The following is an 11838-nucleotide window of genomic DNA, read 5'->3' as shown; positions in this document are numbered from 1 at the left end:
ATTTGGACTTGCTCAATACCATTTTAAAAGCTGAGAAAGTTTGTTCCCAACCTCATCCAACTACTTCAAAAAAAAAAAAAAAAAAAGAAAGATGAGCAGCACCTCTCCATCATGTTCTCTGGGGCCTATAGAGTTTTATAAAATTTTGCTACATCTTGATAGCCTGTACTTTTTTTTTTCACGTTCACAGGGTGGCAGCCTGCAATGCAGGTACGGAAGAGGCTCATCTACTCTGCCACGTACCATCACTGACTCAACTGGAATGGTTTACATGTTCCCAGAATACGCGTAGCAGTGGATGACACTAATCTCCTCATTAAGCACAATAATGCTCCTAGGAAGGTCGGCCATTTCAAATGCTTGGCTGTGTAATGTTGCAGGGAATCATATCCCAAAGACGTCTTTAATTATGCAACCTCTATTAATTTTCAGATTAGTTTTTCGGTGAAAGTTTTACTAAATAATTGATTTATCATAGCATGAATTGCCCAATTCCTCTCGTAAACCCATCAGTCTAAAATATCTATTGCAGCTGGATTTTGTTTAATCCTGCACCAAATTAATATGGATACAAACAGGCTCAGTTTTAAATTGGCATTAAATTAATAAGAACCTATAAGTGCATGCAATCATAATTAAGAATATGAAACAGTAACAACTTTCATATTAGTGCCTAGTGAATTCTGAGGAGCCATCATCTTTATCAGCTATTTCTCCAACATGGTGCATAATATTATTAATTTTGTTGTGCATATAATCTTCATTTGCTTACAGATGATTGAGTATCTAGCAAAAGTTTTCCAATGATATTGTTGTGGTGTTTCTAAACATGCCTCCTTAATTCTAGGCCATGGTGTTTGATCGTTCTCATCTAAAGTTGCAAATATGCCTGCGTAGTGGGTGGCCTTCAGGCTGAGTGCACACCGTCGGAGCCGCCCAAATCTCTCATGGAGATGCGCTCGGGGGGACACAGCATGCACCAAGCCTCACTGATTCCGGGACTGTTGCCGGCCTCATCACCATGATAGAGTAACCTTTTTGGACACCACTCTATGGTATAGGCTTAGGCTAAGGAGCAAAATTTATCAACCGATTGGACAATAAAAGTGATGATGCTCGGAAAAAAATGTTGATTTTTTTCCTGACATGCCCTGTTGGTCATCCGGCTAGGCTTTAACAATCAAATATGATTGTTTATTGTAATATCTGTGAACAGCGACAGTTAACCTAACCGTGGATTGGATGTCCAAGATTTACCAAAACAATTGTTATTAGCCACCATTTCGAATATGGTAAATAGCACCGCTATTTGATTTGTATAATATTAGTCTACAGATGACTGCAACAAGACTTACACATAGCTTTGTAGAGATATTATTTGAATAGCATATTTTTTATATAAATACTTAAAATTTATTTAGAGAATAATTAAATACGTGCGGGCACGAATACTCGTAATGGCCACTATAACAAAATAATGCCACATAATAATTATTTAATCATTTTCTAAGAGAAACAATCATTATTTAATTACTGGTTATACCATCTATTTAACGCTGTGGTCCTTCAAAATCATTATAAATATTTATAAGGGCCTTTTCTTTTTGAAACCGTCCTCCATATAGATTGGGTGGCTAATAAATCAAGTTTGTCACTATAAAACATGATTAAGATTAAAGAACCCATCATATTATCCCTAAAATACCCTCAGGACGCATAAGAAAAACAGGTGGACAGGATGGAGGGCAGCTTGGGAATGGAGCCGGCCGACGGTGGGAGTGTACGGGCATTGGTGCTTACGTGCGAGAAGCTTCGTGGCTCGCAAGTCTCGGGCACCGACCACCGTGGGATCCGCGGAGGACCCCGTCCTATCGGACGGCGAGCGCGAGGCGGTCCCACGGCGGCGGAACCGCTGGATCTGCAAGGCTGTCAAGGCGCAAGAAGACAAGGGGTGGGGGGCCCTAAGATAGTAATAATAATAAGAGGGGTGCCTTTTGGGCAAAAGGTTTCGTAAGGACTCGTATACGGCCAGTCCTCTCCTAATTGACTTGGTGTCCGCTTTTGTTTTTCTTGTGCGACCTCTTACCGGCTTAGTTCTATATATCGTGATATAATGTTGCATGCTAGCCTGGCATTGGCTTAAATTAATTGCTTTACAAACTGAACACTATGAATGGCTGTCGCAGTGCCAACCAGCAACAAAGTACTGTTGATGGCAGGGGCTATATTGATGGTAATATTGCGTTATTAGCTTTTATTTATTTATTTATTTTTGATTGGAGGGGAGGCCTACCACCCAAATTTTGTTATGGTAGAGAAATGTACACCCGTAGGAGTATCAGATATGTACAAAGGAGGAAGGGAAAAAAGAGAAAAAAAGGATTGGTATACTTAACTAAAGAGAGGATCAAATTAAGGACATCCAACATTGAAACAAATAGGTGTTTCACTTGAGATAGTGATCCTTCTGTATCAATCGTTATTCAGGATGGTGGGTAGGTCCTTGATCCTTGGCCATATGCAGGAGATGCTTGGGAGGTTAGCCAGTCTACAAAGCACAGACAAATCATTATCCATGGAGATCGACGATATGTAGAGGAGATGGATGAACCTCTATTTAAGAAATTATGCAAGCATGGAACTCACAATTATAAATAGAATTGTGTACCTCGTTTGTTTTATTATCAATGAAAGAAAAGGAGACTTAAATCCTATTTTTACAGTTCTTCTAATTTTTTTTTGAGAGATTCGAGTTAAGTGGGATGAGAAAAATCTTTCTTCTCCCCGATAATATATATATATATATATATATATATATATATATATATATATATATATATATATTTGAAGGAATTATAAAAAGAATTGCCTGATTCTTCAAACATTGGCCGGTTGTCACCTTTTGTAGATGTTCTCGTCCAACCAATACTACACAGGATCTTAACAGGGGAATTTTTGGATACAAGATCTTCACATGAGAATTTGGGCATCGCATTGGGCCCTGCTAACCTTCTGCCAACTAGGGTGTCAAAGGAACTGAACATTTCGAGCTCAGCTTGGGCACTGACTTGAAAAAAACTTGAATCAAGCTCAATTTGAAGCTAAACAAACCAAGCTTGAATTTTATTTCGAGCTTATATCAAGCTTAAACTAAATTTCTTTTAATCTTGAGTTAATTTTAGATCAATTTAGGATTATCAAGCCAATCAAATAGGTTCATACTTGACTTGATTTAAAGTTAAGCTTGAATTAAGCTCAAGATAATAATAAGTAAATCAAGTGCGATCTTGGAGTCAAGCTTGAAATTAATATCAAACCAAGCTCAACCAAGCTTGTCTAGTTACACCTCTAGAGCCAACACTCGAGAGTGTGTTGCCGCATAGAGACCAAATTATGTGGGTTAGCGATTGGATCCCTGAGGCCGAAAAGCAAACTGCCCTAGCGAGTGTGTGACCATGTGGTAAGGAAATAGAAATTTATTGTACAAACAAAGAAGCGGTATTGACCAGAAATTGGAAAATTTATAGAATTGGACCTGGATTAACCAAATTGTAAGACCTGTATTAAGGAATGGGGAGACTCATTTTGTCTGCACGTACGTGTCCTACATTAGTCATGAAGAGTACCCCTACGTTAGTCATGAAGAGAACCCGCAAGAGCACCATTTAAAGGCTATGATGGATGTGAACCTATGGGTGCAGAGGCCACAACAGCAATCCTGGAGTACCTGATGAAGAACTTCCCTATGTAATTAAGCTCTCTGAGTAAAGTTATCTTATTATCACTCAAAATTGAAGTATGCTCTTCTACATGTAACTCCAAGTTGAAAGAATTCCTATAATGAAACGGTTTAGTATTTCATATGAATCTGCTTCTCTATAAGTCAACATGTTTCTTCGTCATTATTTACCTCCTCTCTGAAGGGCTCTCCAAGTGCTATTATTCTTCATCTAATTAAAGGTCCGAAATCCTTATTGATCAGAGAAAGTGAGATGAGAGTTGAAGATTAGCTAGAATTTCCTACACCCAATGGGATATCTTCACTCATCTACTTGGTATGTTTCACAAAGCTTGATAAATGCAGCAAAGACTATAGCAAATAAATCAAATTCTTCGAGCACGAGCAAGTTTAACTGATAAAGCATCCAAGCCCTTTGCCTCCCTTCACCTGAACGAATAAAACCAGATTCACCAAGATAATTCCAATAGAAGGCTGTTTATATTCATTAATACCTCCCTACACTGCAGTTGTTCTGATTTTATTGCTGATAAGAAGCAGAGCACACTGTGAAAGAATCAAAATGATCTCAGTGATATAAATGAAGAAAAATGGAAGGTATTATTGCTCATCAACTTGGTTCCTTTTGTTGTTTTTCATATTTAGTAGAGTAGATCTTTTCAAGAAAAATCCAGCAGCGTAGATCATGGGAACATCTTGTCCTGTTGAGCATATGTTAGGTGCACAGGACCATGCCAGTTTGGTGATTGTGTTTGCCTGGGCAATGGTTTGGATTCACCTTCAAGTACATGTTCCTTTTTGAGAGGATATCTTCAAGCACATATCTACTCTAATTAAAATTGGTTTGCATCAATTGAAGGGTAACAACTATATCTTGGGTGAAGCTGGCATTTCATTCTCTTCTACTTTGACCGATCTCTTACGCCAGCTCAATACACCGGTAAGCCGAGGAAGCTTCAACAATGAGTTCACCCTGCTGACACCCTCAAGAGCACTCCACTCTTTCTTTGAGCCTGCAGTACTCTCATCATCCAAATCGGAGACTTCCCCACTTCTTGCTGTTTTGAAGCTTTCGGAGAACGATAATCCAAGAGATTTTCCACTGCTCCTGTGAACCTCCATGGTTGCCATGGTTGATGTGGGAAGCAGATTCAAGAACAGGCATATAACGGCACAATCATCAACTTTAGAGGTAGGGTGTTTGGATCTCCAAGCTCGGATTGCTCGGTCTACTAATATCTTAGCAGCATCAGATCGTTGACTAACCGATGACACTATCTTAACAACTTCCTTGTTTGATAGGACATCCCATACCTACAAAAACCCGTAATGCTTGCATTAGATGAATTAACTTGCAAAACATACATCTCCTCCACTCTTCAAGTTGTTTATCCTTCATGTTGTGAACAAAGGGAAAATCATAGATAGCAAGATTTAAATTGAATGTTCTATGAGAAAATAAATAAAAAAACAAATAAAGTTGAGTAAATAGAAGTTGAATAGAAAGTAGAAGAAGAGGCATCATATGGATTCCATGACATTTACAAACATTAGCTCATCTGAGGAGACCATGGTAACAAACTCTAATTCCAGTCCAGACCGTGGTCACCAAGTTATTGGTATTAAAACTTAGAAAAGTTTATAATGAAAGAACGATTGCAAGAATTAGAAACTGACTCTATAGTATGTCAACATCTGAAAGCTCAAAATCTACATGGACAGAAACAGCATAGTATGTCCACTACTAAGTATAGTTGGGCCATGTAAGTCATATAGAATAATCACTTATTCTCATCAACTATGGAATGATCGAGAATAAAATCTTCTGGAAAAAATTCTGAGAGTAATTTTGTAGTATTATTGCTTAAAAATAATTAGCTCGCAATCTATACATAGGTTTTCATGACATCTGCTTACCCCATCTGATGCGAGAACCACAAACTCATCCTTTTCAGATAGCTTCCGATAAGAAACCAGTGGGGTGGAGATAAGCCCAAAATCCTTCAGGCAAAAATCTCCAAAAGCTCTTGCCATCGCGAGGCCCGGAGAATCCTCATTGGGCAACCATAATCTATGCACATCTGGTTCTTCTTTGAGAGCGAAAACTCTTCCCTTGCAACTTTTAATCCTTTCAGCCTCACCTATCTCACACCCAATGACGAAGAAAAAAGAATACATATTAGCTGACACCACTGCCCGGTATCGTCTCCATATTAAAAGAAAAAAATCGCTTGTCTAAACTAGATGACACTTGAAACTATATAAATTAAAGATTGAATTAGAATATGAGAACTCACTTGGAACATTTGGTTTTAGATCAACTGAGAGTTGGACAGGTACAGGTTGGTTTTTATCATCTCTGGTACAAAGAACGGCCCGAGAATCTCCTAAATTGGCGATCATCAAGTGTTCCCTCTAGAAGAGGAAAAAAGTGACAAATTGTTAGAATTTAAATCATAATCAGTTAAAAAATATTTTTTTTTCTTTACAAGACATAGATATACCTGTTTAACTATGGATACTGCTGTGGTTCCACTACAAAAGCAATCAATGCCAGCTTGTTGGCTGAGCTCTTTATCCATTTTATCAAAGGCCTTAACAAAGATGGCCTTCCATGAGGAGAAACATTGTTGGGAATCATCACTAGCATCATGGAAGTGATCTGAGTCGTCGCTGTCATCCCCATTAACATTGTTTTGATTCAGATTTCTCTCATTGTTGTCCTGTTCAAAGGACTGTGATGACTTCAATTCTGAAGAGAGTTTTGATGGCAGGGCATCACGAACACGGCCGGCAACCTTGTGACCGAAGGGGCCATGTCCATCAAAGACACCACAAAAGATTGTATCCTTTTCACCCACAAAATCCTGTGGATCTTAATGCTATAAATATGAGAACGGGTTTGAATAGCATAAAGAAGAAACAGCTCAAGTAAATGAGAAAAATATAATTCATTCTCAAGGAAATTGTAGAGGAAAAAAACACTAATTCCATATTTCATTTCTTATTTCTTAAAGAAAAATAGAAAAAAAAGCACAGAAAATTGCAATTCCCTCTATAGCAAGAAGAAACAAAAAAAATTACAAATGCGATATTGCTTAGGAGAAATGACATAATTTTTTTTCTGGAAAGAACTAACGAACTATGATCATCATCATTATTATTATTATTATTTGTCCGTGAGAAGAAGATGGGCAAGCCTATTAGTTTAATAAACCATGAAATTGGTTGAAATTTTTTGAAAGGAATCAAAAGAAATGACCATCAAACTCTTTAAAGGACAACTTCAAAAAAAATTGTGAATGTTTATTATTGTTGTTATTATTATTATTATTCTTTTTGTTGTTGTTGTTACATTTAACTTCTTCTCATGCGTTCTTCCGTCTTATTAAATCATTTTATGATACTCGATCCATGGAATCTGGCTAGGTCTCTGAAAAGCTAAACATCTATCAAACGTCTAAAAGTTATCGAATGATTCAGAACAACAAAAAAAAAAACACAGAATTTCCACAAACAGAGAGCCGAGAAGTAGATTCTCGTTTCTTTTTACCTTCCCATGAATGAAACAGGGTGGATCTTGCCACCATTTTGCTCAAAACAAAAAAAGAGAATGGAAGAACTCAGAATTGATGAAAAGTCATTAAAATTCAATCCTCAAAAACAAAAGTTGTTAATAACCATTCACCATCATGAATTAAAACTACGAAACTGAAAATTAAACAATGAGAACAAACGAGCATCCAAATACACGAACCTAAAAGAGAAAAGATGTTCAAAACTATGGACAAAACGCATGACAAAACCTATAATCGCTGTTTCCTCAAAATCTCTCAGAGTCAGAGCCCTCTCCTACTTTTGATCTTAATTTTCTTCGTTTTGAGCCTTACCTCCCACATGGTCATTGCGTCTTGGTTGACACCCTTCCATCCTTGTTGCGTGTACATAGATGCAAAGGTGCACGACCCTTTCAACCTCACACGTGTGCCATCCTCCTCCTCCTTCTCCTCCTCCTCCTCCTCCTCCCCATCATAAAATTCTTCCTCCTCGTGTTTGGGTCGAAGTCCTCCCGCCCCGACCTCCCCTTTGCTGCAACACCCTCCCATCTTCCTCCAAATCAGACCCAATCCCACCTTGGCTCCGGCCAGGAGTCAGACCACCTTAGAGGATCTCAGAAAGGCTAGAGAGGGAGGGAGGAGGAATAAATGGCGACATAAATGTGAGTTTGAGATTCATTGCGCCTGGGAACAGCATTTACTGTCGTGCGTCCTTGGTTTGCAGGTCATGAACATGAGCTTTGTTTCAACTCATTAATGTTTCCTTTTTTTTTTCTTTTCAATCCGTTATTTTTTTTTATTTTCGGGGTTTCTTTTGCTTGCCGGTTGGCTTGCCACATCAACGATGGAACGGAGCCTTCGATAGAGGTTTATCCAACAAAAACAATTAAAAAAAAATTAGCTGTTTGGGCCATGTACAGGTTGAGAGAGAGGGAGAGAGCTAGTTCCAATTATAACAACGCCAAATGCCAATAGAGAAGGAGGTTTTAGAAGAAAAACCATTTCAAGGCGTGACGTTTATGACAAAATGAAGCATTACATGGATATTAAATGGCATGTCAGAATCCATAGCATCAGCAGGTCCGCTACCATTAGAAAGCGTTATAAATGAGAAAAACTGCAAGTTAGTTTACGTAATATAAACTGCAAGTTAGGTTACGTAATAATATTATATAGTTTTTATGCATGATTTAGATATCAACGATCCAACTGGATGAATTCCGGCAATTTTCCATATTTTTTTTCCTTCTATTCGTAGGTCGGATTTACTATTTCGATCCGACCTTCCGGCACGAACATTAAATAAATTGATTAACCACCGTTCATTGCTTCAACTAACTCATCCAGCTCATCCAGTTTCTTCGGATCGAACCTCGGCGAGTTTGACATATTCAATTTTAGCGGCAACACACAACTACCATTTTACCAGATCAAAAGGAGAGATCAATGCAACTTATGAATTATTATTATTCATCATGATAAATTAGTTAATTATGAAATTACCAAGTTAATAATCATAATTCTGGCAAACTTTTCATATATAATCTACAAGTTTTTTTTTTTTTTTTAACAAGTAAAAGCTAAGTTTTTTACTTGAAACCATTTTTTACCACCAGGCAGTAACTATGCAAGTTTCTTCTTGGGTCAGAATCCTAAAATAAGCAGCTTAAAAATAATTACATTTCATAATTTCATGGTGCTGCTTCCGAGTGCCACTCTCTTGTGATAGTAAGTGATTGATGCGGCGTATAATGATCACGGTGATGACAAGTGTAACTTGCTCCTTTTTTTTTTTTTTTTTTTAATGTAAAGGGAGGCAAGAAGGAGTGACATGACTTTTATTGAAGATTAATCATATTTACAACAAATATGAGAGACAGAAATGAATTACATTGCCAAGAGAGGAGAGAAACATATGCGAGAAAAAGAAGTTAATCGACTCTAAACTAAGTATCTGATAATCAGAATAGAAAATATTGATGCTCATAAGAAAAATCAGTAGTGGAAAAAAAACTTCATCCAGACCAACAAGCAGAAGCATTCATTGTCTGAAAGTTTCAAGCAATTTCACAAAGATTTTTAGGCTAACACTTTCCTTCTATAGCAGCCTCTTTTGAATATGAAGAGCTCTGTTTTGCTGATCTTAGAAGACTAAGCTGTTGTACCCTTTTCCACCGTAATCAATTCCTTTATTTCTCGATCCTCCCCATTTTCAAAGCATGTAGAATAGGAAAGCATTTATCCAGATTTTAGTTAGTTGGATCTGAAACTATCGCACCCTGAAAGTTTTTAGAAGCCACAATTAACCATCAACCAAGACTACTACAAAATTACTTTTTGTTAAACAAACCATATTTAACAGCTAAACAGATCATTTCAAAAGTTTTTGAGAAAACAAACAGAGCTATGTTTAAGAATTATTTTCTCCGGTCCGAGCAACTGGTTTCCACCCACATACAAACCTAAGAAACCTCCACGCGATCAATATTAGTGCTGCAAAAAAATCTTTGATTTACTTTATAATCTAGCATGCTCTATTGATATAGAACTCAAGATTTACTGAACTCTATCCAAGGTTCGCCATCTGGGTACCGGATCTGTACCTATGTCACACTAACTGTGAGAACCCGTGCGGGCGTGTGTTTAGTTCCACATCGGTTATTCGCTGGGTAGATCTTGGGTACTTATACAGGATCAAGGAACCCAAATAATAACTTCCGGCTAGCCATTTTGGGTGAGATCCTGAGTTGTTACAAATGGTATCAGAGCGGACCCGGCCCATAACTTATGTGGACTAGGGGACACTGCAGCATGGATCCATTGGGGCTGACCACGGGTCAATCGTGGTGTTTGCGATTAGATTTGAATAGATATAAACCCTTAGCTTGACGAGGATGTCAGGGCTTAAACGGGGGGAGTATGTGAGAACCTATGCGGGCGTGTGTTTAGTCCCACATCGGTTATTCACTGGGTAGATCTTGGGTACTTATACAGGATCAAGGAACCCAAATAATAACTTTCGGCTAGCCATTTTGGATGAGATCCTGAGTTGTTACACTAACACAATATCGATACGATACAAAATTTTTTTGGCATACCAAGTATTGTTATGCCATCCGTACTAGATACCGGTACTGAACTAGTATAGTACGATACACTCCATACTACCTAGTCCGTACCAATATGGCATACCTTGACTCTTTCTATTATGTATTAGACTGCATTGAAAGCACTCCCCTGCACACTGGCTATCTATTACAGAAAATCTTGTAGCTAGATAGAAAGAAGTTATAGTTAATTTTTTTTCCAATAAAAAAAGATTAAACAACTGAAAAGCATTATGCAATCATAAAGAAAACTTGCCAAATATTTCAAGTTGAGAATAACATGGCTCATCTTGCAAAAGTCATAATAGTTTAAGGCTGTAAATATAGGATGAGAGGAGCAGTCTTTCCAACTACTGACAAATTTCAAAGCCCTGCAGATTTTTGCTCTTGGCTGTCCAGTGCACTCACCATTATCATTAATTTCTAATACAAGAATTAGTTAAAATGAGCAAACAGAGGAGAGACCTGGAGTGAAACAACAAAGATTGTAATCTGATGAAACAATAGTCTGGATAATGAATTGAAGAAATTGAACTTCTTAATTGTTGAAGAAAAAACTCAGCTACGACAAGAAAGAGTAAACAAAAATAAGGCACGTCTCGGTAGTGGATCCATATCGATACTATTCTATTACAGTATTGATATACAGTATGATATGGTAAGTTCAGTATATCAAGCATCAGTACCGGTATGCTACGGTATATTTAGTATGGTCCTAATAGGTATGGTAAACTTCGATCAAAAAACAAACAAAATCAACACTGAAAAAATTACATTACTGGCAGTTTGTGTATTCCGTTGCTATCACCACCACTGATGAACAAGAATCCCACTCTCTCTGAGCGTAGTGAAGAGCTTCAGGCACTACCGTAATTGTGCTTATACTTGGGCGATCTCTCTCCGGACAGCACCTCTGCCACCGATTATAATGGCACTCTAGAAGGACCTCGTCAACCAAACAGATAGCCCCCGTCTCGAACTTGCTTGACAAAAAGATTAAACTCTGTTCCCTCCGCAGCCATCTTGATCACCACAAAGTCCCTCTATGACAACAACGCACCCTTCAATCACACAGCAAAATTAAGTCCACCTATCTCTCCCTCTGATCTTGGTATAAATCAAGGTGAACGGCTTTAGACCAAGCAGAAGAGTTATTCGACACATGCTAATGAAGACTAACAGTACCTCAAACCAGATGACTTCAGCCATAGCTGAGAAGCTAGTTGACACGTGCTGACAATAACTGATTATTTTGGCAATCTATGGTTGTGGCAGCACTAGAGTCGGTGCGGTCAACGCTGAACGCCATCTATGCGGAATGATGCAACGCTGTATGTCTGGCCAAAGAATTCTGTGAAATTTTTTTATTACTACTAGTTTGTGGATTCTGTTGCTATCACTATAAAAAAAAATTATAAAATATATAAATAAATCT

At 37.9% G+C, this 11838-nt stretch overlaps 1 protein-coding gene across 1 annotated transcript; it reads right to left on the bottom strand.

Annotated features, from left to right (window-relative positions):
- Positions 1-4320: 4320 nt before the first annotated feature.
- LOC103714381 (putative protein phosphatase 2C 73) lies at positions 4321-8219 on the bottom strand. The gene is made up of 5 exons (XM_008801600.6): positions 7630-8219; positions 6244-6606; positions 6037-6154; positions 5657-5880; positions 4321-5053 (listed from the first exon to the last, which is right to left on the bottom strand). The coding sequence occupies exons 1-5, from the start codon at positions 7843-7845 to the stop codon at positions 4607-4609; spliced, it is 1368 nt and encodes a 455-aa protein (XP_008799822.4). The 5' UTR covers positions 7846-8219; the 3' UTR covers positions 4321-4606.
- Between the last annotated feature and the right edge of the window lie 3619 nt (positions 8220-11838).

Source organism: Phoenix dactylifera, chromosome 8 (genome assembly GCF_051530095.1).
Source record: "Phoenix dactylifera cultivar Ajwa chromosome 8, Ajwa_hap1_PhDact_Kaust_v1.1, whole genome shotgun sequence".
NCBI lineage: Eukaryota > Viridiplantae > Streptophyta > Magnoliopsida > Arecales > Arecaceae > Phoenix > Phoenix dactylifera.
This window is presented reverse-complemented; position numbering and strand designations above follow the sequence as displayed.

What these genes read in the sequence shown, in the direction of transcription:
- LOC103714381 (XM_008801600.6), bottom strand. Translation starts at nt 7,845, where the DNA reads ATGGGAGGGTGTTGCAGCAAAGGGGAGGTCGGGGCGGGAGGACTTCGA. An exon ending in TCTAAAACCAAATGTTCCAA is followed by an intron (nt 5,881 to 6,036) that starts GTGAGTTCTCAT and finishes GGTGTGAGATAG; the next exon opens with GTGAGGCTGAAAGGATTAAA. An exon ending in TGGTTCTCGCATCAGATGGG is followed by an intron (nt 5,054 to 5,656) that starts GTAAGCAGATGT and finishes GGGTTTTTGTAG; the next exon opens with GTATGGGATGTCCTATCAAA.